Source organism: Sarcophilus harrisii, chromosome 2, assembly GCF_902635505.1.
Source record: "Sarcophilus harrisii chromosome 2, mSarHar1.11, whole genome shotgun sequence".
In the NCBI taxonomy this organism is placed as follows: Eukaryota; Metazoa; Chordata; class Mammalia; order Dasyuromorphia; family Dasyuridae; genus Sarcophilus; species Sarcophilus harrisii.
This window is the reverse complement of record NC_045427.1, coordinates 603,730,644-603,758,466: the sequence shown is the minus strand read 5'-3', so window position 1 is coordinate 603,758,466 and position 27,823 is coordinate 603,730,644. Positions and strand designations below refer to the sequence as shown.

The window sequence follows — 27,823 nt, the reverse complement described above, 5'->3', positions numbered from 1 at the left end:
ACCCAGAGTTCACAACCACAGTCCTTCTATGTGACCCCTTTCAAAGATCTCTTGCCTAGCAGGATGACATTGGGTTAGCCTTTGGTGAATTTAATTGGGAATACTCACCTAATAAGGCCACCAAAATTAATCTGCAATCTCAGTATAGATTACCCAAAGCATATGCTGACTACAATCAAGCCATTTCCTGAGCTATTATCCATGTTCTACAGTTTAGGGAGATGGCATAATTCTTTTATCTGACTTGGATTTCTCTCCTTCCTTGAGATGGGAGAGGGAGAAAGATGTTTAAATGATTTCTGGGTGTTTTATACTCCTGGCATATTTTGAAGGTTCAAAGCTGATTCTTAATATCAAATTGTAAATGTTCATTTTTATTAAACTGTATGTAAAGCAGGAAAGCAGCAAACTCATAATTGTCATCCCTTTCCCTCCTATTTACTATTGGGTAATAGCTTTAAAAGCAGAGAAACAACTTGGTAGATTTATGTCTTTAAAATAAAACAACTTATGAAGAAGCAGAGGCCCAACTTTGGATAGATGGTTTTTACATACAAGGTTTTATTTCTTCCAATTTTTAAGTTTCAAAAATATCTTAAATTTTACTCTAAATAAAGTTATATTCAATTTGTCTCTTGCAATGACATAGACAAATCCAATTACAATATTTGTTCATCACAGGGTTGGAATTTACAATTTTTGCATCTGGGGAAAATAATAGAAGATAGGAGGAATGGTTCAGGTTCCAGTGATCCTGAAGAGCTAGTTAGGGCAAAGAGTAAGGGAAGAATGGAGTGGTGAGGAGAGAGGAAGCAGTCCTGGGACAAGGTTGCCTAGGAGCCAGGGTGGTCTAGGGAGGAAACTCAAAAGAAGCAAGGAGAGGAAAACTGTGAGGAAGTGGTAAACTTTCTTTCTTTTTTTTTTTTTTTTTTTTTTGTAAACTTTCTAAATGTCTTGACCCAAGGAGGAGGAATCACACCCTGGAGGAAAAGACTTCAAGAGCAGGACTGGGAATAGGAGAGGCTAGTAATAGGGAAGTGAACCTTGGAAATAACATCTTAGAAATATCTTGCCTTGGTACCATGTTCTAGTGACCAACACTAGTTCCAACTCAGCTGTTGAGACATTTGTAAATCTGTAACCTTTCATTTATTATTTAACCATTTCCATTCACCCATTCATGTGTTCCCCTGTAAGGTTCCAATAACCTTAAGGAAGGGACCTGTGCTAATTTCAGGCATTACTGTCAGAGAGATGATACAGATCTGCATCTTGTAATGCATCTTGTAACCTGCAACAGGTTAATCTGTGAAGAAAGTGAACTCACATCCCTATTAGAGATTGTGGTTGTAGAAAAAAAGTAGAATGTGCAGGCATTGAGAATAGAACTGGGGGAGACAGTGGGTGGCAAGTGCTTGCATCTATGTGTTTGATTGGTGTTTGTCCATTTTAGAAGAGGAACAAAATGATATCACTATGTTAGAATCGAGTTACCACTGTGGCTAATCAGATCGATACAAGCTTGGAATGCTCTAATGACTAACTGAGTGAAAGCACAAGGCATTTTACCCATGTTGGTGACCATCACCTTTCCATCAGAGGGGTCTTGTAAAACTGTTCAGGAATAATGATTTATTGCCCCTAAGATCATTTTCCAAACAAAAGCAGATAGGAGTTCAAACCAATAAAAATGAATTTGTTTTTATTCAATTATTCCACAAGGCTTGTTTATTCAGCTCTCTGCAGTCTAAGGGAGGAGAAGACAAATTCTTACTCTTTCAAGAGCTTAAACTCAAGATAGAGAAATGGATATATCCACTTGAAATATTAAGTAACTTGATCAGGCAGTAGGTGGTAAATATTAATTTGGGGGGTACAAACTCATATGGGTTCCCAAGTGGAAATTATTGTAGAATGATAATCATGCTTGGCCACATGGGGAAAAGAGACAGATTTTTAGCTAAGTCTTAAAAAAGTAGGACTTGATTAGAGAGAGAAAAGGTATAGAGATGGGCAGTCCTGGCAGGGGAAATAGAAATGATTTTCATTTTTTATGGGCTAAAAATAGGATTTATTAATAACTCTTCCTCATAGACTGCTACCTGAGAGGGAAAAGATTTTAAGTCCCTTTGGGCCACCAATTCTTGAGCTAAATGGTTCATCCAAGTTCATCAATGAGTCATCCATGCTTTTGTCCAGCTCTTGTTGGGGCTCAGAACTCACAGAGAGTGAGGCGGCTTTTAGAGCAGTATCTGTCATTCCATGTACCATCTGTGTACATTTCCACACAATTTTCACTTCCTTGCCCATCTGGAGTCCCTGGGTACCAGTTGCTGTACCGCAAAGTGGTCCCATCCAAATAATGGAAAGTCCCCTGCGTTTTCCCCTCCATTAGACCAATGAAGCCATATGTGTTGTGCTTTATCACGAGCTTCAGGATAGCCGCATTCTCATCCGCGTTTCTTGGAGTGGCAATAGCGCCTCCAAACATGTAGCAAGTTTTATTGGCTGTGCTGAAGTCAGAAGCCAGACCACTGGTGGCGAAAAACTTTTTTCCCACTTGAACAGCACTTCCATACAAATCAAGGGCTGGAGATTAGAGACAACAGTCAGGGCAGCTTTCTCTTTGTCTTTCTTATTCTATTTCTCTGTTTCCATGAACATGTTTGACTATTTCTTTTCATGTGGGTCTCTTTATCCTTGTTTTTGTCCCCCTATTTCTATCACTTTATTTCCTCATTAACTTTTTGTGTATATCTCTGTACATCCCACTCCATACAGACAAATGGAATCCTCCATTTTGGCATTTAAAAGAATCTACTGCATTCAAATACTACTTCTGACATTTACTACTTAAATGACCATTAGGAATGTTCTTAGACATTACTTAATATCCCCTGGGCCTCAATTTCCTTATCTGTAAAATGGAGATAATTATAGTCATTAATACCTAGGGTTGTTGTGAGACAAATGGCAATAATACCTATAGAGTGCTTTACGAACCTCAAGACACTTCATTACTAAAATTATTAATGCCAAAGGAGTGGTGTGAGACTCAAATGAAACATGAAAAAAAAAGGCTTTGCAAACTTTAAAGTGCTTTATTTATTGCAATTATTACTGTAGACCTTGCCATTGAGGCTGTCATTTTGTTTTGTTTTGTTTTGTTTGATATGACTCTTGCTCCCATTGCAGCTTTATATTATTCTCCTTCATGTACTTTGTACTGAACCAGTAACTGATCTACCTGGATGACATTTTTTGCATAGTTGGTGGACCCCACCTCCCTGTCTGAATTGTGCCTTTGTGGCTTTTTTGCCTATTAGAATTTCAAACTCCCTTTAAAGCACATTTGGGTGCTCCTTCCTCAAAGAGCCCTTCCTTGATTGTCCCAGATATTAATGCTCTCTCCCTTCCGCAATTTCTTTGGGAGATATTGTTTGTACTTATCTCCATGCTTGCCACTTCCTTCCATTAGAGTGAAAGCTCCTTGAGGGCAGAGGCACTTCATATTGGTCTTTATGTTCTGAGCGCCAAGTAAAATGGCAAGAGATTAATAAATAATTAATAAATATTTATTCAATTTAACAAGTGCTTACGGCTATTTTAGGCCCTGAGCATATAAAGATGAAAATGAAAGTGTTACTGTTTTCTAGGAGCCATATTCTACTTGGCTAGAGGGAGGGGAGAAACATCCTATAGAGAGATATAAAAGACACACAATACATAATTGGGGCAAGTCAGGAAGAGCCTCTTCCTAGAGCTGAGCCTTGAAGGAGCTGGCTTCTAAATAGCACAAGAGAGAAGGAAGGGCATTTGGGGATAAGTGAAGTGGGTAAAATAGAGCCTGTGAAAAAGCATGCATACATGTTGGGGTTGAAGTACTTCAAATAAATCAATTTATCTGGAATGGAGAGTGCACGGGAGGAGGGGCTTGTCTGGAGAAAAATATGAAATCAGCCTAAAAAGAGAAATTAGAACCAGATTATAAAGAACCTTAAATATCAAAGGAGTTTTATTTACTGATACCTTCTGAATAGAAGAGGGGGTATCAGAACTTTGTTTTAGGAACAAAAATTTGTCAGCTGGGTGGGTAATAGATTGGAAGCAGGGAGAGACTAGAGGCAAGGGGACCAAGTAATCATCCAAGAAAAGTGTTTATGAAAACATGAGCAAGACCAGTGAATGTTATGTGAATAGAGAGCAAAGGATGGCATTTGCATGGGCAAAATGTGGAGGAAGATTCAACAAGACATGGCACCTCAGGAAGTATGAAAGTGAGAGAGAGAAGAGAGGTGGGTTGGACTCTTAAGGTTTTGAAACTGTGTTAAAATGGGGAATGCCAGTGCTTTAGCAAAGAAATGATGGATTCTTCTTTGGATATGTTGAATGTGAAGAATTCAGCTGGGAGCTGATGTGGGATTATTGCTCACAAAAAATATATAGATTTTGGAATCATTTGCATAGTTGAACTCATGAGATAAAAGGTCACTAAAAGAGAGAGAAAAGAAAAGAGGGTCTATGAGAGCTCTAAGTATATCCAAATATAGGAGGAGAAAGAGAATAGGAAGGGTACAATTGATAGTCCTATAAGGGGGATAGAAATGAAATGAATTGTCATAATATTTATTATACTTAGTCTCTCTATTTGTGTGTTTCATGCTGCTGAATGACTATGAAGTACTGTAATGTGGTGGAAAGTGTGTTGATTTTTGAATCTAATTGAGGTCTAAGTTCAAATATCATTTCTTACACTTAATGGCTGTTGTACCATGGGTAACTCACTGAATTTCTTTGAAACCTAGTTTCCTTCCCTATAAAATTGGGATACTTATACCTGTGTTAAGTACTTCACTTTGTGTTTGGGAGGATCAAATTACATAAGGCTTGTAAAGTCAAAACGATAAAAATAAGTGACATTATATAAATTTTCACTAGTTATAATTATTGGAGCTGTTTTGATGAATTGAGAACTCTTTCTGAGTAGGTCAGTCATGACAATTTTTCCAGAAGCTGCTCTGAGTGGCTAGACCTTACCACTTATTGCCTTTTTTTTATATATTAGGGAAAGGGAGGCCTTTTATTTTCTCCCATTATCTGGAAGGTCAAAAGAAATATTTGACAGTTAGTTTGCTCTGCTTAAGCCTTTTTTTCAAAAGAAGTAATTAAATATTCTACCCTTTACTCAAAAGGTTTTCCAACAACAACAACAACAACAAATCAAAACCCTATTTTAATCAAAATGAGATACAATTGGGACAAAAATCATTTTGTTTTCCTCACATTTTGTCCTCTGTTATCTTTTCTTCTCTCTCAGTGAAGACCCAAATCCAAGAACCAAAGAATAGTTCTTAGCATATGGATATTTCACATACCCCCTATTTCCGTACTCAGCCTGAGAACAGGCACCCTCTCTTGGCCCTGAAATGGCCCTGAAATAGAAAAGATTCTAGAACCTTGTTCTAATGAAAAATGCACATACTTACCAGTTTCTAATTTGAGGACACGCATTTGTAATTCTGAGATGTTCTTCAGTTGCTCATCAGTTATAGAAGATTGGTTTTCTAGGAAGTTACCACTTTCTAATTTGAGGACACGCATTTGTAATTCTGAGATGATCTTCAATTGCTCATCAGTTATAGAAGATTGCTTTTCTAGGAAGAAGAAAATCTTTCTTTGAAGCCACCAACAAGGCAAAGTGTAGGTTCAAATTAACAAATATCAACACAACATTCATGTACATCCAATCAATCCATCAACAAACATTTATTAATTAACTCATATACCAGGAAAATATGCATAGTATGGACAAAATAAATAAGAAGTAATTTTGGGAGGAATAATGCTAGCAGCTAGAGATAATAGAAAAAAATTCCAGTAGATTTAAATTTGAACTGCTTTCTGAAGAAAATGAGGATTTTTAAAAGGTAGCAACAAAAAGAAAACACATTCATAAATGGGGGACAGCAAAGAGATGAAGACAAGAGCTAAAGGATTATATATGAGGAATACAAAGAAAGCCAATGTAGAGAATACATGGGGGGGAAAGGAGGGGTGGAACCCAGATAGTAGAGGATAGACAGGACTTTGCTTGAGCTCTTCCTGGCTTCCCCTCAGAATCAACAATAGATCAAACCTCTGAATAGATTTTGGTATAAAAAACCAACAAATATTTGGAGGGTAACAAACTTCCAGCAGAAGATATCTTGGAAGGACTTCCAATTGGACATGACATGATGTGGTCCATCACAGGCATTGCACATAAAAGTCCAGGGTGAATAGGCCCCACACAATCTAGTAGCAGCATTGGCTACTCTGTTCTGGTACAGAAAGCCACTGAATCAACAGACTAGCTATGAGAACTCCAACACAACTACAGAAGGCAAATAGTGAGCCCCTGAAATCCAGCATAACAGGCAGAAATTGATCAAGCCCACTCAGCCCAAGGAAGAAGCTTGAAGTAGCATTGGTCCCAGGATGGCATGAAGCCCCTGTCACCCTATAGAGGAAGCTTAGGACAATCTCCCTTGTGCCCTAGGAGTAGACCTCAACTTTTAAAAATGTGAAAAAAGCAAAAAAAGATAGTAGATAACTTTATGAAGATAAGGAAGAACAGAACTCAAACCCTGAGGACATGTAAGGTAAAACATCTACAGATGAAGCGTCAAAGCAGGATATGAACTGGATTCCAACTCAAAAAGTGCTCTTGGAAGAATTTTTAAAAGATCTTAAGAGAGAGTTAGAAAGAAAATGGAGAAAAGAAATGGGAACTTTTCAGGAACCTTGGAAAAAGGAAATATAGAAATTTACTGGAAAAAAACAACTCTTTAAAAATGCATTTGGTGACATGGAAAAAATATATTAAAGAAAACCTCTTCTTAGAAAATAGTTTTGGTGAAAATAACTCCTTGAAAATAGTTGGTGAAATGTTAAAAGAGAATAATTCCTTAAAAAATAGAATTGGTTTGACAAATGGTCAAAGAATATGAACAGACGATTCTCACACAAAAAAATTAAAACTATTTCTAGCCATATGAAAATATGCTCCAAGTCATTATTAATCAGGGAAATGAAAATTAAGACAACTCTGAAATACCACTACACACCTGTCAGATTGGCTAGAATGACAGGGAAAGATAATGCGGAATGTTGGAGGGGATATGGGAAAACTGGGACACTGATACATTGTTGGTGGAATTGTGAATACATCCAGGTATTCTGGAGAACAATTTGGAACTAAGTTCAGAAAGTTATCAAATTGTGCATACTCTTTGATCCACCAGTGTTACTATTGAGCTTATATCCCAAAGAGATCTTAAAGAAGGGAAAGGGACCTGTATGTGCAAAAAATGTTTGTGGCAGTCCTCCTTGTAATGGCCAGAAACTGCCCACCAATTGGAGAATGGCTGAATAAATTGTGCTATATGAATGTTATGGAATATTATTGTTCTGTAAGAAATGACCCACAGGATGATTTCAGAAAGGCCTGGAGAAACTTACATGAACTGATGCTGAGTGAAATGAGCAGGATCAAGAGATCATTATATACTTCAACAACAATACTATATGATGATCAATTCTGATGTACATGACTATCTTCAACAATGAGATGAACCAAATTAGTTCTATTTGTTCAATAATGAATAGAATCAGCTACACCCAGAGAAAGAACTCTGGGAAATTTGTGTGAACCACTACATAGAATTCCTAGTCCCTCATTTTTGTCCACCTGCATTTTTCATTTCCTTCACAGGTAAATTATACACTATTTCAAAGTCCGATTCTTTTTATACAGAAAAATAACTGCATGGACATGTATACATATATTGTATTTAACACATAATTTAACATATTTAACATGTATTGGTCAACCTGCCATCTAGGGGAGGAGGTGGAGGGAAGGAGGAGAAAAATTGGAACAAAAGGTTTTGCAATTGTCACTGCTGAAAAATTACCCATGCATATATCTTGTAAATAAAAAGCTATGATAATAAAAAAGTCACCCCCCAAAAATAAAAAATAAAATAAAATGCTGGGGAAAAATTAATTCTATAAAAAAAATAGAAGTGGTGAAATGGGAAAAACACCCCTTAAAAATAGAATTGATGAAATGGAAAAAGAGAACAATTTCTTTAAAAATAAAATTGGTGAAATGGGGAGGGGGAATCCAATTCTTTTAAAAGTAAAAATTGGTCAGATGTAGAAAGAAATTTTAAAAAAGATAATTGAAGAAAACTAATTCACTAAAATTTAAAATTGGACAAATGGAAGTGAATGACTCAATGAGACATAAACAAAATCAAAAAAAAATGAAAAATAGAAAAAAATGTAAAATATCTCAGTGAAAAAACAACGCCTGGAAAGAAATCCAGGAAGAACAAACTAAATTATTAGTTCCCAAAAATCAAAGAAAAAACCAAACCAAAATCCAAAAAATCATCAAAAAACAACCTATTTATCTTAAATAAAGTAAATTGCCATTCAAAAACCCCTTTCATCCCTGGAAAACCAAAAAATATTTAACTAAATTCCAAATTATCAAATCAAAAGAAAAAACAAAAAAAAAAAATTCCCACATAAGAAAAGTTAAATCCAAATTTACCCAAAATCACATTTCCACTTTAAAATTTAAAACATACCCAAAGGAACAAAAACTTGGGTTCGGCCAAAAATAATTATCCAACAAAAACTAAGCCCTTCTTTCAAGGGAAAAATGGAACATTCAAAGAAAAAAAATTTCAATTAAATTTTAAAAAACTAAAATTAAACAAAAAATTTAATTTTCTGAAATCCAAAAAAACAAAATTAAAAAAAAAACTATTTTTTAAAAATTAAAAATTTTCATCCCTACATGGGAAAATGTATTAATCCCTAAACTCATCATTGTTTATACTTAAAATGAAATCTCCTTTAATAATAAGGTTAAAAAACTTGGGTGGAAAAAATTCCAAAAAGAAAGAAAAAAGGTAAAATTGGGTAAATTACAAAAAAAAGGTAATAAAACCTAAACAATTGAAAAAGAAAAAGAAACAATTTCAATCATTTAATTTCCAAAAACAGGGAAATTTAATTTAGTTATATAAACCATCCTCTCCCACAAAAGAAAAACAAGGAAACTAAAAGGAAAAAAACAATAAAATAAAAAAGGAAATTGAAAAAGGTGGTAATCAACAAAAAAAATTAGGAAAAGAAAAAGGAAAAAAATTATAACCGGAAAAATAAAAAATTCAAATTTAAGAATTTTAACTGGAAAATAAATAAAAAACTTTTCCCAAAAGAAAACAAACCAAAAAACAAATTCCAAAATTTACCAAAACATATTTAAAAATCCAAAATAACACAAATAAAAAGAAAAAACAAAAGGCAGGAAATCTAAAAGTTTTAACTAAATTTAACAAAAATAACAAAACCCCAATCTTAAAAAGAAATATAGAAAAATAACAAAAAAGTCTTGAAAAAACAAAATTTAAAACCCAGGTAAAAAATTTTTAAAAGCCAAACCAAGTAATTAAATTTATTTAAAAAGCAAAAAAACCAACAAAAATTTAAAATAAGAATAATAATCTAACTTTGGAAAAATTACATTAAAATTCTTAAAAAAATGAAAAGAAAGTACAAAACATTTAATTCCAGGAAAAAAAAATGAAAATTCAAAACCAAGATAAAACTCACCAAAATAGAAAAATTAGATTTAAAAAACTACAAAGCCAAAAAAATTTAGGAAATTTTTATAAAATGAAAAAAAAAATTAATATTTAAAAAAAACTAAAATGAATACTTTTACAAAAAACAAAAAAAAAATTAAAATTGAAAAAACTAAAAGTAAATAAAATTAAGTACCCTAAAGTCAAATTTTAAACCTTAATTCAAAACCTGTCCAAAAAATAGTGAAATCCAAATCCAGAAACAACTATAAAAAAACCCCAAAAACACTAACAAGACTAAAATTGAAAATGAAAAGTGAGAATAATTTTAATTTGCCAATGTCCCCAAACATTTTTAAAATATTTAATCCAACAATACAAAACTAAAAATCCAAAATAATATTAAACTTAAATTATTATATTATTATTTATTTATATTAAAAGGAAACATCTCAAAAAATAAAAACATGAAAATTATTTAAAACCAAACCAAAACTAAAAGAAAAAAGGAAAAAAATTACAAAAATTAAAATCCAAAATTCCCCTTTTTAAAATCTAATTTAAAAATTCCAATGTCTTAAAATCATTTAAAAAATTAAATTACCAACTTTCTTATTTTAAATCCCCACCTAACAAAACAGCAATTCCCTCAAACTTTAGTAAAACAAAATTCTTTAAAATTACCACAAAAAAAAAAGTAAAGCAAAAAAATTTAAAATCAATCTAATTTCTTTAGTATTAAGTAAAAATTTTCCTCTTCCAAAAATATCAAACATTCAAATTTCCTTTAACTCCAAAAACAATCAAACCAAGAATCTTTTAACAACCAAATTAAATCATACAAAATTATATTCCTTAAAATTTTAACACAAAAATCAGCAGGGACAAAATTGGAATTTAAAAATAAATAGAAAATCTGCCAAAACAAATCCAAAAAGTATCACCAACAACCAAAAGAATGAAAAAGCCAAATGAAAAAAAACCATCCCCTCTGAAAAACTATAAAAACAATGCCTCACAACATATTTTCACTTTTTATTTATTTACTTATTTTTTCTTTCCCTTTTTTATCTAATTTTTCTTGTATTGGCAATTAACATAATTTTTAGAAAAATTACAATATTTACTTTTACATTGGTTACTATCTAAAAGAAAAAAGAAAAAAAAATTGAAACACAAAATTTTACAAAAATAAATTTAAAACTATCTTTAATATATTTAAAAAAACAAAACTTCTATACATGACAAACTATCAATTCAAAATAATTCCAAAATTTTTTCCCCCATAAAACCCCTCCATTAATTTAAAATAAAATTTCCCCTTCTTCCATATAAAAGTACCCCTTTAAAAAAAACAATCCCAAAAAAAGTAAGTAATAATTCCCATACAAAAAACTTAAAAGAAAAACAAAAAAAACTTCAAACATTAAAAATTTTAAACAAAGAAAAAATTTTTAAAAGTTAAATTTAAAAATTAAAAAAGGTAAAAAAAAAAATAAACAGTAATTATAAATTTTCTAAAATTTTGCTTAAAAAAAAACATTCATTTAAAATTAATTTTAAAAATTCTTATAAAAAACACACTATAGGCCCTCAATTTAGTTATTAAATTTTATTACTCCAAAAACACAAAACTTTTTTCCTTCCCAAACATTAAAAAAATTTAAAAAACATTTTCCTTCCCCCCACCCAACCATTTCCAAAAAAACCACCTCAAAAAACCCAAACATCCAGCAAAACCAAACCTTTAAATCCAAAAACCCCCACCAACCCCAACACCTTCTTATCAAACTTTTACACAACAAAATTTACCCCTTGCAATCCCAAAAACTCCAAAAACCTCCCCTTTCTCTTCCCCTCACAATTAAAAAAACCCCCACCCCCCACCACCACCAAAACACCAAACCCCACCCACAAGCCAAACCATCCTAAAATCCAAACCCCTAAATTAAAAACCCACAAATTCCTTCACCTATTTAAAACTTTTTATTATAAACACTATAACCTTTCCCCTTTATTTCACCACAATATAACGAAAAAAAACTTCCACTTACACTTTTAACTTTTTCATCTTACACTTTTTTAAAAAATGAATCCCAGAATTTTAAATGGTCCTTGCTTCTTTTAAACCACAAAAAATTTCCCACAATTTCTTTTAAAAATTACAAACCAAATAAAATCAACTTTACCAAACATCTTCAGCCATCACCCAAAATATTCATCTCAGCAAACCAATTCCAAAAACCTTCCATAACACAAACCCATTAATCTCCAAACCCTTACTAACTCAAACTATTCCTCAGCCTCTTTAACCAAAATAAAAAATTTACTTTCCCAAAAAAATAAGCAAAATATAAAAAATCTTCATCAAAACTTGATATTACACTATACAAAAACCCAACAAACAAATCCCGCCAACTTTTCTATATTTCCAAGCCACACTTTCCAGCTCCAACCCCACAATTTGCTTTTCCCACCCAAAAAAATCACCAACTCCTCTGAAGCCATACTGGTTTTACAAACCAAACCACCACCCTCCCTCCTTCTTGCCAATCCCCAAAAAATTTAGCAATTTTAAACCAAAAAAAGCCCCCAACTTTACTTCCCCCCCTAAGCAAATCCATTTTATCATCCAAATTTCTTTTACCAGGCCTTCCTCTCTTCCCAAATTCCATTTAAATGTGGAATTGGAAAATAAAAAACACCCTTTTCCCTTTTAAAATTTCAATTAAAAAATTATTTTACATCTTTTCTTTTTTTTCCTTTAATTATTTTCTTTTAAAAATTACTCATTTACTAAAAATCATTTTTCAAAAGGCATAAAAAACTGGAAAAACAAAAACAAACAAAAGGGAACAACTCCAAAAAAAAATTTCATTTAACATCTCCCATCCCATTTAACTAATTGGGGAAAAATCAATTAAAACTTCCTTAATATAGTATTTAAATTTAATTCATCACAAATTTATTTTCTTTATTTTAACCTAATGGAAAAAACCCCAAATTCAATCTTTAATTTCCCCCAAAAAGGAAAATTAAAACAAAAATAGGCCAAAATTGCCCAAACAATTTTCCCAAATTTAAATTAAATCTGCCTACTCACAAATTAAAAACAACTTCCCTCAACAACCCCATTTTTTAAATAACCCTTCTTACCTTCACTGGGACAAACAAACTTTAAAAACAAGTTGTCCCCATTAATATTTCTTCCTCAAAAACTTAAAACCTTCCCATTTCTTCTCCAGTTCCTTTACCCCTTTACCATTATCCCTTTAAAACCCCAAAACTTCCATTTAAAAAAACCCTTTCCCAAAATTTTTACCAATAAGCCCCCACAAAAGGAAACTAATAAATTTTAATGAAAAGGAAAAATTGGCCCTGAAACCCCAAAGAACCAACAGGATGATTTCAGAAAGGCGTGGAGAGACTTATATGAAGTGATGCTGAGTGAAATAAGCAGGACCAGGAGATCATTATATACTTCAACAACAATACTATATGATGATCAATTCTGATGGACCGGGCCATCTTCAACAATGAGATGAACCAAATCAGTTCCAATAGAGCAGTAATGAATTGAACCAGCTACACACAGTGAAAGAATTCTGGGAGATGACTATGAAACACTACATAGAATTTCCAACCCTCTATTTTTGTCCACCTGCATTTTTTATTTCCTTCACAGGTGAATTGTACATTATTTCAAAGTCCAATTCTTTTTGTACAGCAAAATAACCGTTTGGACATGTATACATATATTGTATTTAATTTATACTTTAACATATTTAACATGTGTTGGTCAACCTGCCATCAGGGGGAGGGGATAGGGGAAGGAGGGAAAAATTGGAACAAAAGATTTGGCAATTTTCAATGCTGAAAAATTACCCATGCATATAACTCGTAAATAAAAAGCTATAATAAAAAAAAGATAGAAGGAATAGAATTCCTTACCGCCTGGTTCTCCTTTCCTGCCCTGGATGCCTGGAAGTCCTGGTGGACCTGGAATTCCTGGATGTCCAAACTGTGGTGAATGTACCTGGGGGCAGCTAGGTATTTCACCTATTTAATATGAATTTTTATCATATAAATTACATATATATGTATAGCCCTTTGCCTATAAAATAAGCAAAATGCAATATAAAATTTATTAATTTTGTCTTTAATGAGTTTGAAGGAAAAAAGTATATTTCAACATTTGATCTATTTTTCACCTTGCTGTATAGTTGCTGTATAGGGTTCTCATAAGAGTTTAGGAATCCAGTAATTGTTTAAAGTGGAGTCCTTGAGTTCTATTAACCTTAAGACCCAATTAAATGTTTCATAAAGTTTCTTTAAAAGAGAAAAGATTCCAGAAAAAAATCATCAAAACCTGTTCCACTGAGCCACTTATTGGCATATAATGGCATCTCTTGGCAGAATCTGTCACCAGAACCATTGTCTCAGATCACAAGGCAGCTGGGTGACCCAGGAGAAAGAGTATTGGGCCTGGAATCAGGAAGACTTATGTTCTAGAGTTCAAACCTGGCCTCAGACACTGGGCAACTATGACCCTGGGCAAGTCACTTAACCTTACTTACATCAATTTCTTCATCTGTAAAATGAGCTGGAAATAAAAGTGACAAACCATTCCAATATCTTTGACAAAAAAACCCAAAATGGGGTCACAAAAAATCAAATTTGACTGAAAATGACTAAAGAACAAATCATTTGGTTTCCTGGAGAGATTGACTCCTGGCATTGAAAGTCCTTCAAAGGAAACATGTTGTAAAGTTGCAACATGATGTGATGGGAAAGGGGTCTAGAGAACTGAATTCTAATTCTAGTTTGATTAACAGTTTGTGATGCATTTTGCAAAAACCACTCCCCTTCTTTGGACTGCATTTTCCTTATATGTAAACTGAGAGTGGGAACATGTTCCATGAGATCCTTTTGTAACATACTATGATCTTACACTTTTGCTTTTACCTGAACACTGTTGCTTTTCACCTACCTGGGTCTCCCTTTTCTCCCTTGAGTCCATCCCTCCCATCTCGTCCATCTCTTCCATGCAATCCAGCTATCCAAGAACCCTGGCAAGGAATGGCAGAACCTATCAGTGGTTGCTGTTCATTTTCTTGTGACTCTAAGCAGTATCCGATGAATGCTTGCTCTAGGAGTAAGAGACTGAACAGGTGCAGCAGAACCATCATTTAAATCCCAGACCTGAGAAATATAAAGGAGGATCATGTCAGATGTCTCTTGGGTCAAAAAGATGTTGATCTCCCTTCCCTTTGCCAGGATAAACCTAACATCATCTTTCAAATGAAGGTCTGATCAGGAAAGGTCACTGAAAAAATACCCTGAAAGAAAACAGTCTTTCACAGACAGAATATCTACCCAGGGAAGAGAAATTTCTTAGGAATCCCTTACTCTGATCTGGCTAAGGAGCCAGGTTAGGCTTCTATTTGAACAAGATTTAAACAGAAAGGAAAAGACAGGAAAAGAGCCCATTCCCAGTACAGGGTCCTTCACCTTTTTTTCTTTGTGTCATAGACCCTTTTGATTTTGGATGAAACTCATGGAACCCTTCCAGAATGTTTTTAAATAATTGAAAGAAATGTCAAAATTCAAATAGGGTTAGTGAAAACAAAGATGCAATTTTTTCCCCTCCAAGTTTACAAACATTCTAAAAACTGGTCCATGGACCCAAGTGAAGAACATTTGCTCTATCCTCCTACCTCTCTGTGATTTCAAAAAATGAAGGAGAAGATCAGATTCAGCAGGATATGTTGAGGCACCTCTGCCCACGTCAGTCTGATAAAGATCAAACTTCTGTCCTTGTACAGCTGAACTTAGTACCCTCCTCTCTGTTTACTAGGCCCTGTTGGAAAGCTAACAATTTATAGGGGAGAATAAATATTCTCTCTCTATTCCCTATACCTGACACAACTTTTCTATTTCTTTTCCTTGAAACTTGTTTTTAACAAGTTACATCATGATAATTTTCTTCTTTTTCTTTTCCTCCCTTCTCTCTTTCATTCATTCCACAATATTCTATGAATTCCCAGTCTATTCTCTAGAACAGTAGTAGAAGAGGAACTGTGGAGCATCCAAGAATGGGGGCAGACATGGAATCTACTCTCCAGGAGCTAGCTGAGGAAGTAAAAGATAGAAGAAAACTAAGAATGCAAATAGGCATCAGGTGACACAATAGAAATGGGGCCTAGTTAGGAAATCCTGTCTTTCCTACTTTTGTATCCCCTAGTTAATCTTGATTACATCCACTTACCTCTTTGCAATTCAGTTTCTGCATTTCTGAAATGAAGGCTTGGAAATGATGTCTGAGATTCTTTCCATATTTAAATTGGTTTGTCTTATAAAAAGCATTATGAAATCAGAGCTCTTTCTGACTTTTTACCCCTCTGTGTGTGTGTGAGCCCAATACACTGGTAAATCGTATCAATCAGTCAACAAAATTTTTAAAGCACCTGCTCTGTATATGTACTGAGTTAAGCATTGGGGATATAAAGAAAGGCAAAAGACATTTCTGCTCTCAAAGAACTCCCAGTTCAATGAAAGGAGATACTATGTCAAAAACAACTATGTATGCAAAATAAATAGGAAATAATCAAGAGAGAAAAGATACTAGAATCAAGGAAGATTTGGGAAAGGCTTTTTAGAGAAGATGGGACTTTAGCTGCAACCTGAAGAAATCCAAGAAGTGGTGAGAGAAGGAAGTGCATTTAAAAATGCTCATTCAGAAGATGGAATGTGTTATTTGAGTGGACAGCTACTATTTCTCTCCTCAGGGTTTTTAGAAAACTCTGAAGGGTTTGGTGATATCCTTATAATGCCATAGCTCCTGAGGCTCTGCCAATGCACTTCCTCTATTAATTATCAGTTGATATCAATTAGTCAGCTTGACTTAATTAGAAATAAGTATTTAGTAATGACACAATACATAGTGAGAACAAATGGTACAAAGAACTCCCTCCTGGGAGTATTTTATTGTTCAGTTTTTTCAATTATGTCTGACTTTTTGTGATTTCATTTAAGTTTTTTTTGGCAAAGAAACAGAAGTAATTTGCCATTTCCTTCTCCAACACATTTTAAAGATGAAGCAACAAAAGCAAACAGGGTTAAGAGACTTGGACCAACTTCCACAACTAGTTAAGTGCCTGAGGTCAGATTTGAACTCTGGAAGATGAGGAAAATGATTCTCTAAATTCAGCTCTGGTGTCCTATCCATGGTATCACCTAGCTGCCAAAATGGAGGGATACATTCCCACTAATATATAAAGAGTGCAGGGGTAAGTGAGCTCAAGCTTGGAGTAATTTATTTGGCAAAACCCCACAGTTCCTGGAAGTCCTTTTATTGGAAGTCCCTTCTTCCCCTTTGTAGGGCAGGCCCAATAACATGGCTTCTTTGAAAAGTTCTAGAGCCTGTCTTTCTTTAGCTTATCCAATTTGTCCTTGACTTCTGAAGCAGACCTTAATGTTGACTGCTTAATTCCTGGAAAAAGGAAAGTTGAGGAGGTGATAAATTCTTTTCTCCTGTCCCCTCAAATGATTCCTTTGACGTAACTGAGCAGATTAATTTAATGCTTTTAACTGATTAATAGATTGATTAGAAGTGTCCCCATGTAATAAAGTTATCAGGGCCAGAAGATCTTTCTAGTTGCTTTAAGTGGAGTTGAGCTAATTTGGAGTTGGAAGGGCCATTTGAGGTCATCGAGTTCAACCCCCACATTTTATGGATGGATTATTGGTGCTCAACAAGGTCAAGTAATTTGCTCAGAGTCACACAAATACAGCCAAGATTTATACAATTTTCTACTGCCAAGTGTAATGTTCTTTCAATCATACTGCATGGCCTCTCTTATGAGACAGAAGTAGATTCTTGACATCCCTAGTGACTGTAAGCTTTGGGGTCCTTTCTGTTTGTTGACATCATGAGAAAACTCTTTTCTCTGTTCCTTTTTCTATCTGACAAGGCTTAAGCTTTGAAAATTAATTGGTCCTTTTTTTTTTGAAGCCTTCAATACAATCTTGGTGATTTCTCCTTCCTATTCCTTTGCCCTAAGTCTCCATTTGGTACTAAGTAAGAATTAGGCATGGCTGATTAAATGGATGGATGGAAAAAACATTTCTTAAACTTGTATACTGGGCATAGAAATACAAAAGCAGAAACAATAGTCATAAACAGTGACCTAGAGGCACCTTCTCTGGAGCCCTGTGTCCATGACTATAAAATGAAGAGGCTTGACTGGTATGTACCTAATGTTCTTTGCACCTCGATTTAGCTTTGAAAATGTCCTTTTGTGGATCTCTTCACAAGAACGTTGGAAAGAAGGTATTTTGCAAAAGCGGACTATTATGATTACTCCTCCTCCATTCAATTATCCAGCCACATTAGCCCAATTTCTGTTCCTTGAATGTCATGCCCCAAACTCTACCTGGACAAATGAATAGAGATTTCTGCAATGCTTTTTCCCCTTAAGTCTGGCTCCTAGTTTCCCTGGTTTCTTCAAAGATCCAACTCTGGCCTTTCCCATTCCCTGAAGAACTCCTAATGCCCTTCCCAGATTATTTCATCTATTCTGTAAATATGTTAAATGTACTTAGGTATTCACATTATTTCCTTTAATAATAATAAAAATTTTTCTTTCTTTGAATCTCAATTAACTTAGTACAGGGTCTATCCCATAATAAAAACTTAATGAAATTTTTTATACTAATTAATCATATTTTCTCTAGTTTTAAAAAAAAAAATTAAAAAGGTAGGTAATTTAAACTTCATTGGTCTTAGACTCAAAAGATAATAATAATATTTCAATTTTTGGATAACTTTTTTTCATCATTATAGCTGTTGGAAGGCGGGAAGCCCACTGGCTTCCCAATTTTGTCACTGGTGTTTGTCAGGGCTCTTAAAAGTGGAAACTTGGAAGAATTCAAAGAGGAAAGGAAAATAATAAGATGGGAAAGTGCTGGCAGTCTCCTAGGGGCAGTAAACTATGGATTAAGACCAAAGGAAGGAAAATGAACTTTTAATTAAAATTGGATCCCTTAGAAAGGTAGAAATTTGACATGGAACAGATCTGGGGTCTATTGAGTTTGCCACTAATTACAACACCTTGGGCAATTCATTTTCTTGGTTCAGATTTATTTAAGATTTATTAAATGCCTAAAATATAATGGGCATTGCTTCTTAATAAAAAAAAAAAAAAAGAAAGAAAGAAAGAAAGAAGAAAGAAAAGAAGAAAAGAAAGAAAGAAGAAGACAGAAGAAGAAAGAAAGAAAGAAGAAGAAGAAGAAAGAAGAAGAAGAAAGAAAGAAGAAAAGAAGAAAAGAGGAAAGAAAGAAAGAAGAAGAAGGAAGAAGAAAGAAGAAGAAAGAAAGAAAGAAAGAAAGAAAGAAAGAAAGAAAAAGAAGAAGAAAGAAGAAAGAAAGAAAGAAAAGAAGAAAGAAAGAAAGAAAGAAAGAAGAAGAAAGGGCCGTCCTTGCCCTCCAGGAAATTCCACAAAGTCTAATAGAAATAACAAAATACACAAATACACAAAATTTTAAAATGGAAGTAACACAAAACAAGAAAAATCTTACTCCTAGAAACCAAGGGAAAAAGGAAAAACTTCCTCATAAAGGGTTTACTGGTTCTTTGGAATCAAAATGAAAACAGAAACATTTCCAGGAATGGGAAAAGAAATAAATTTCCTAAACTGAGAAATTAATTCTTTTTCTATAGCATCCAAAAGCCAAAATTCCTCCATCCAAAAATTATATGACCAATTGCATATAAGAAACATTATAAGAAAATTTTAAATCCAAAGGATATTTATTATTTAATCCCAAAGCAAAAAACCCACAAATTTTTTAAAATGGGTAACATAATCCCTTCAACACGGAATCTTTAAATTTCCCATTTACCCATGAATAATTTGGTAAAGATAAAATCCAAAAATTCCCAAAATTTATTCTATACACTTAAATAAATTAAACCAACAAATTTTACTTTTAAAATGGATAAAAACAACTCTTATTGAAACATACCAAAATCAAAATTTTAAAACCAACAATTAAAACTCTTAATTATGGAATATTTTATTAATTTATTTTTTTTTCATTTCAAATTGTATAATCCCCATCTGACAAACTTATATATGCATATTAATGAAAGGCATCACTCTAATATGGATCTTCAAGAAAAATCTATATTTATCTGAAATTTAATTAAATTGATTACTTCAAAAAAAAATGGCACCTAAATTTGAAACTTACAAATTTCCAGCATTTATTCCTACTTTCACTGTTAAAGCCACAGAATAAAGGAACCTCAACAAAAATCACTTTTAATCAAGGCATTAATTCACAACAAACAAAAAACTTACAGGAATATAATCCATTATTCTGCAATCTGTTAAAACATAATCTTCCCTGAAAAATTATTGGGGCATCCCTTCTTCCAATTTGAGGTCATTTCTTTCTTTACTCTTTCCTTTAAGTTAAATATTTAAATCCTTCTTGCACTTTACAATAACCTAGCAAAAAACAGGTTCCCCTTTGACCAAGTCCAAAATAATTTTATTCTCCTCCCCATTTTTAGGTTACAAACCCTAATTTATACAAAATCTTTATTCTTAAAAATTTTTATTTTTATTTTTACAACAATTTTTTAAGAAAAATTAAAAAAGGAAAATCACATTTGACAAAACTCAACTTAAAAAAAAAACACATTTCCCAAAATTCTGTCTTAGGAACAAACATAATCCACAATGTTAAAACCAAAATTAAACTCTTTTTCTTTTTATGGCCCCCTTCTTTTTAATATTTTAAAAATTGAAAAAAATACTAAATTTCAAATAAATGAAAAAAATTAATTTTAACTCATCTCTAAATTTAAACACCTGAAATCTACCCCATGAACTTTTTTAACTTTGAACCCAATCTAAGAAACTCCCCTTTTTAAGTCATAAAATTCTTATTACAAAAATGAATCATTCCTACATTCTAAACCTGTAACTTGGAATAAAAACATAATTTAAAAGTTTGGAAAGGAACTTGGTTTTGAAACCAAAGGAAAACAAGCCAAAAAAAATCTTAACCTTACAACTAAAACCCATGGGGAAAAAAAAAATCATCAAAACTTCTGTCCTAAGGATAGCCAAAGAAAGTAAGAAAATTCTTATAACCAATGGCCAAAATTCTTACCTAAAGGGAAACAGGAACATAAGGTAACTTAAGGAAAAGTGTTAAAAGTCATTTTTGAACGGAAACTCCTTTTTAATCCCTTTTTAACAAAAACAAAAAAGAAACATTGGGTAGGTGAAAAGACTAATAAAAAAAAAATTTTTTAAAAATTTCCCAAACACATTTCTAAATTATTGGAAAATTCTCCATAACCTCCAAGCCCCCTAAATATATTCTTAAGTTTCCATTATAAAAACTAAGTAAATTTTAACCCAAAAAAAAATTTCTCACCAACATTTTCCCCAAGAATAAATATCCAAATGGAAACTCACCCCTTTTTCCAAAATTCCCCCCCCATTCCAAAAAACCAATCCCCAAAAAACAATTTCACAGAAAATTTTCTCAATTAGAAAACACCCCCCTTAATGAAATAAAAAGTTATTTAAAAAAAGTCAAGGCAAAACTAATTCCAAATCCCACACATTAATTTCTGGAACCTAGCAAAAACATTTAACCTCCAATTCTCCAATTTTACCTTTTAAAAAAAAGGTGAACTCCCCGTCCCACAGGAAATTTTATGCCCTCTAAAAACTAATATAAAATTCTTTCAATCTCAAAACTCTATAAAACATCCAATTACTACTACTACTACTCTACTTTTACTAACTATTCCATAATCAATAACTTTCAATTTATTTAACATTTTTAATATTCAATTTTAATACTACTCATTATTAAAAAAACCCTAATTTCTTTGGACCAAATTACCCCTTCCCTAAATAAACTTCTCTATTTTAAAAATTAAAATCTAATATTGGAAAAATTACCTATAATCCACATAGCCAAAAAAATAAAATTACAACCAAAAGATTATTAATCCCAAACCAAACCAAAAAGCCCACTCATTCACAAACTCAATTTCAATTTACTCAAAACATTTTAAAAACCAATAATTAGTTCCAAAACAGGAAATTTAAACCAAAACCTAACTAAAAAAAGCCAATTTTTTCCCTCCTTACCTAAATCTTTACTCCTGTAATCCAATTTTCTTCCCTTTCTTTTCCAAACACTATCAAATTCTCATATTTCAAACATTTTATTTTATAAAATTTTTCCTCTAAATCACAGGAAATAAATGGCATTATTATTTCCCATTTTCCCTAAAAATTTTAAAAATTTTAAGGGCTTCCCTTAATTACCTTTACTTTCTCATAACTAATTTTTAAAGTTTTTATTATTTCCCCTTAACAATTTTTACCCTCAAATCTTCCCTGAAAACAAATAAATATAAAAAACACCTTCCGTCCAAAAAAACTAACCAAATTTTAATCTATCCAAACTTAAAAAGGTCAAATTTTTTTTTTAAAGTTAACCTATTTGGAAAAATTAAAAAAAAAAAAGAAAAATATTTATAAACATAAAAATTTATTTTTTAATAAAACACAAGGCATGGACCCAATCAATAAATTAAAGAAAATTTTAGCAATATAAAAAGCAACCCTAACAGAAACCAATTCATTTTAATTTGCAAAATGTCTTTCCAAAAAAAAAAGGTAATCACCTTTAGAAACATACTAAAAGGGTTTCCTTGATTTATTAACAAAAACATATAACCATAGTTTCCTAAAAGCCATTTTCAAAACCTCTCATTTCCCACTTCCTTCCTCTCCTTTTTATTTTAAAACCATTCCCATTAAAGGCAAACCTTCCAAAAAAAACCATTAGGGGCCTTACTTCCTAACCCTTTGGCTAAACACCTTTTTTTTACCTTCCTAATTTCCTTAAAACCCAAAATACCGCCCAAAGCCTTCCAGTTAATTAAAAATTAAATTTTTTCTTCCATTAACAATTTATTTAAAAACAATTTAAAAATATTTTTACCCCAAAGTTTATTTTTGTAAAAAGCATTAAAATGAAATCTCAATTGATAATTTCCCTTCAATACCCATTTTCCTTCCGGGCAGAAAAAACCCAAAAATTTAAAAATTTTTATTAATGCCCCGAAAGGAAACCAAACCAAATTCACCCAAGCCAAACAAACAAAAGGACCCCAAAAAGACCTGGGAAAAAGCCCAACCCACAAAAACCCTGAACCAATTTTTTTGGGTTTTGTGGGTGTTTAGGGAAAGGTGGACAATTTAATTAGGGAGGAAAGAAGCAAGGAAAAAGGTAAACCCAAAAGGGTCAAACCCACCAAAAACCTTCAAAGTTATTGAACTTTTAAAATTCAAAATTGAAGGGAGAATCCAAAAATAGAAAAGGAATTTTTTTAATTTGGTTTTGAACTTTCCTTTTTTCTCTTTTTTTTTTCTTTCCTTTCCTTTCTTTTTTTTCTTCCTTCCTCCCTGTTTCTTCTTTCTCCTTTTTCATTCCTTCCTTCTTCTATTTCTTTTTCCTTACTTTATTGTTTTCTCTCTCCTTTCTTCCCTCCCTTTCTGCCTTTCTTCCTTCTTTGATCTCTTCCCTTCTTCTTTCCTTCCTCCTTTCTTTCCTTTCTCCTTTCCTCCTTCCCTTCATTTTTATCCCAACTATCTTTATTCCTACCTATGGTTTAGATCTGAAAAAAAGTTTTGTAAATATTATTTGTTTTTATCAGGGAGTCCACAGGGCAAAAAAAAAAAAAAAAAAAAAAAAAAAGTTTCCAATCCTTCAGCAGAAGATCAGGCTAGTTATATGTCCTTTTTTCTTTTATCTGCATCAAATCTGGCCTATTTCTTAAGAGTACCATACTTCCAAAGGAACCAAGGGACCAAAAAGGAAATGCAAAAAACCACAATGGAAAGGCTCTTTTCATAACTCTCTAGTTACAGATAAAAACTTTGTCTGAGAATCTAATGGTAAGTCCCCTTCCTGGAACTGAAGTTAAACACACAGACCTTTGACCCAAATTCCACATGTTGTATTTCTGATCAGAAACTTCCCTGATGTCTTACAGGAAATAAATATCAGGTCAGATTATCCTCTATTTTAACCCAGAGAATGCAGGAACAGGCTGAATTCAGCAGGATGTAAAGAATCAATTCAGTTTACAAGGTAGAGTCCTGCTTGCACAAATGAATAAACAACTGAAACAAATATCTACCTGCTATTCTTACAGCTCCAAAAGGATACTGACATATTTGGAAAGAAACACAGAGATTCTTAATGGACTATCCATCCCCAATACCTAAAATTATTTCCTTTAACAACATACTTGAAAAATGGTTAAACAGCTGCTGCTTAAAGACCTTCAATGAAGAGAAGTCTATCACCTCCCAAGACTGTCCATGACATTTTTTGGTGACTTGAATTATTAGGAAGCTTTTCCTAGCTCTGCTCTGGAATCAGTCTAACTATCCCATCTTTTGGAGGGGAAATAACTGTCTGATACCTAATTCTCTAGATGTGATCAATCTGTATGGCACTCGTTGAGCCAAAACTAAAAAAAATTTAATTGCTAGAGTCGGGGACAAAATGAATTAGAATATGAGTAATGGGATGCTATCCTCTCTCAGAGACCAGACTCTCCAAGGCTGATCCTGGTTGGACAATGTACATCAGTCCAGAGCTAAAAGGATCTCCTTAGTGAACTAGAAAAAATAATAAAATCCATCTGGAAGTTCAAGGTCAAGAATATCAAGGGAATTCATGGGAAAAAATACAAAGGATTGTGGCTTAGCAGTACCAAACCTAAAGTTGTATAATAAAGCAGCAGTCAACAAAACCATTAGGTACTGGCTGAGAAGCAGAGTGGTGGATCAGTGGAATAATTAGATACACATGACACAATAACCAAAGCCTATAATAATCTAGTATTTGATAAGCCTCCAAACTCCAGTATCTGGAATAAGAACTCACTATCTAATAAAAATTGCTGGGAAAACTGGAAAACAATGTCAGAAACTTGGCATAGACCTACATGTCACATACCATACCAAAAGAAGGCCAAAATGGATACATGATTTGGGCATAAGGGATGATACCATAAACAAATTAGAAGAGCAAGAGATAATTTACCTATTAGATCTTTGAAGAAGGGAAGAATTTATGACAAAAGAAGAGCTAGAGAACATTATGAAAGGCAAAATGGACCTCTTTGATTACATTTAATTAAAAAGTTTTTGCACAAAGAAAACCAATAGAAACAAGATTAAAAGGGAAGTACAAAATTAGAGGAAAATCTTTATAGCCAGTGTTTCTGATAAAGGCCTCATTTTTAAATATATAAAGAACTATGCCAAATTTATGAGAATACAACTCATTCTCAAATTGAGAAACAGTCAAAGGATATGGACAGACAATTTCAGAGGACGAAATTAATGCCATCTATCATCACATGAAAAAATGCTCTAAATCACCATTGATTAGAGAAATGCAAATTAAAACAATTCTGAGTCTTACACCTCTCAGAGTGGCTAAGATGACAGGAAAGGATGATAATAAAGTTGGAGAGGATGTGGAAAACTAAAACAACTAATGCATTCTTGGTAGAATTTTTAAATGATCCAACCATTCTGGAGAGTAATCTAGAACTATGTTCAAGGGTCTATAAAACTCTGCATACCCTTTGATATAGCACTATCCCAAGGAAATCATAAAGAAGGGAAAAGGACCCACAGGTGCAAAAATGTTTGTAGCAGCAATTTTTGTGGTAACAAAGACTTGGAAAATAAGTAGATACCCATCAATTGGGGAATGATTGAATAAGCCGTGGCATCTGAAGGTAATGGAATATTATTGTTCTATAAAAAATGATGAACAAGTGATTTTAGAAAAGCCTGGGAAGATTTACATGAACCGATGCTGAGCAAAACAAACAGAACCAAGAATATATTGTATACAATAACAGCAAGAATGTGTGATGATCAACTATGAAAGACTTGGTTCTTCTCAGTGGCCAGTGATCCAAAGCAATCCCAATAGACTTTGGATAGAAAATACCATCTACAAGCAGAAAAAGAACTATGGAGATTGAATGACTATCAACACATATTTTGTTCACTTCTTTTTTTCTGTTTTTTTTTAATCTCCCATGGTTTTTCCCTTTTGTTCTGATTTTTCTCTCCCAACATGATTCATAAAGCAATGTGTATTAAAAAATAAAGAAATTTTTTTTAAAAAAGGAATGATGAAAACTAAATTACTAGTATCAAAAAATGAAACAAATTCACCATCAATGAAGAGAAAGTTAAAATAATTAAGAGTAAGAGCTATTTTGCTCAATTATATGTCAATAAATTTGACAAACTAAATGAAATGTGTGAATATCTACAAAAATGTAAATCAGATTAACAGAACACTTCATCACAATACTATAGAAACCATTTGAAAAACTAGACAAAGAAGGAGTCTACTAAATTTATTTTATGATGCATATATGCTACTGCTATCAGCCAAGAAGAGCCAAAACAGAGAATGGAAATTATAATCATTTCCCATAATTAATGCTGATGTCAATTTTTTTAAATAGCAAGGAGATTACAGAAATATATCAAAAAGGATAATGAGCAGATGGGATTTATACCAGAAATCCATGGCTAGTTCAATATTAGAAAAATTGTCAGCATAATCAATTATATTATCAATGATAAAAGCAATAAAAATCATCACTCACACCTCTCAAATCTTGACATTCTGTAAAAAAAAAATAGAGATACTCTGAGGAGAAATACACCCCATCATATATATCATCATACACTGTATAACATCATACAGTGGAAATTTCCTTCCTATATGAATAAGACTAGATGGCAGCTGAGATCTCTTCCAATTCAAATTCTGGTTGGTCTGGGATCAATGATTCTATGAGGTAGCTTACCATTGATTTGAGTAATAAAAATTAGATGGAAATTGATCAATTTTGTATGAGTTAGCACAAGGAAGATCATTGTGGCTGTAGAGACTAATGTGAACAATGTTACAAAGATAAAGAACACACAAGGAGATGTGGGTGGACTGAAGAGGACAGATGATCTGGTACAAATGAAGTTTAGAAATAAAGGCAGACCTCTTTGTAGTGGCCAGAAACTGGAAACTGAGTATATGCCTATCAATTGGAGAATGGTTGGGTAAATTGTGGTATATGAATATTATGGAATGTTATTGTTCTGTAAGAAATGACCAGCAGGAGAATTTCAGAAAGGCCTGGAGAGACTTATATAACTGATGCTAAGTGAAATGAGCAGGACCAGGAGATCATTTTATACTTCAACAACAATACTATATGATGATCAATTCTGATGGACCTGGCCATCCTCAGCAATGAGATCAACCAAATCAGTTCCAATGGAGCTATAATGAACTGAACTAGCTACAACCAGAGAAAGAACTCTGGATGATGACTAAGAACCATTACATTGAATTCCCAATCCCTATATTTTTGTTTGCCAGCATTTTGGATTTCCTTCACAGGATAATTGTACAATATTTCAGAGTCCAATCCTTTTTATACAGCAAAATAATGGTTTGGTCATGTATACTTATTGTGTATCTAATTTATACTTTAATATATTTAACATCTATTGGTCATCCCGCCATCTGGGGGGGGGGGGCGGGAAGGAGGGGAAAAATTGGAACAAAAGGTTTGGCAATTGTCAATGCTGTAAAATTACCCATACATATAACTTGTAAATAAAAAGCTATTTAAAAAAGAAAGAAAGAAAGAAAGAAACAAGGGCAGAGTTTTTGGGAGACTGAGCCTGTGTGTGCTGGAATAACATTGGTAATGGTTCTATTAGCTGCAATACTTATACTTCCCAATTCAACCCAAGATGAGTCAGTTGCAATGTCTTACAGTTTTGCAATCTCTGGAATGAGTGGAAGTATAAAGCAAATGGCTTTACAATAGTAAAGTGTCTCTGTCCTGTCCTGAAAAAAAAATGTAGCTTCCTTTTGTTCTAGTCTTTTTTAGAGAGGGAAATATATGCAGACTTGTTTGGGTCATTCCCAAGTGATCTCCAGAAAAACCTTCTGCTTATGAAATATGCAAAATGATTCTTAGAGCCCTCACTTTGAGTTCTGCCAGATTCCCAATGGAT

At 33.0% G+C, this 27,823-nt stretch overlaps 1 protein-coding gene across 2 annotated transcripts; it reads right to left on the bottom strand.

Annotated features, from left to right (window-relative positions):
* Window positions 1-1,729: 1,729 nt before the first annotated feature.
* LOC100927994 (pulmonary surfactant-associated protein A-like) lies at window positions 1,730-15,467 on the bottom strand. Of its 2 annotated transcripts, XM_031956372.1 has the most exons (4): window positions 14,635-14,842; window positions 13,596-13,703; window positions 5,577-5,654; window positions 1,730-2,589 (listed from the first exon to the last, which is right to left on the bottom strand). In XM_031956372.1, exons 1-4 carry the CDS (start codon window positions 14,831-14,833, stop codon window positions 2,213-2,215), a joined length of 762 nt encoding a protein of 253 aa, XP_031812232.1. In that variant the 5' UTR covers window positions 14,834-14,842; the 3' UTR covers window positions 1,730-2,212. The 2 variants fall into 2 exon arrangements, 1 of the variants encoding a protein (XP_031812232.1); XR_004232534.1 differs by lacking the exons at window positions 1,730-2,589; window positions 5,577-5,654 and adding an exon at window positions 15,362-15,467 and having other exon boundaries at window positions 13,575-13,703; window positions 14,635-14,846.
* Between the last annotated feature and the right edge of the window lie 12,356 nt (window positions 15,468-27,823).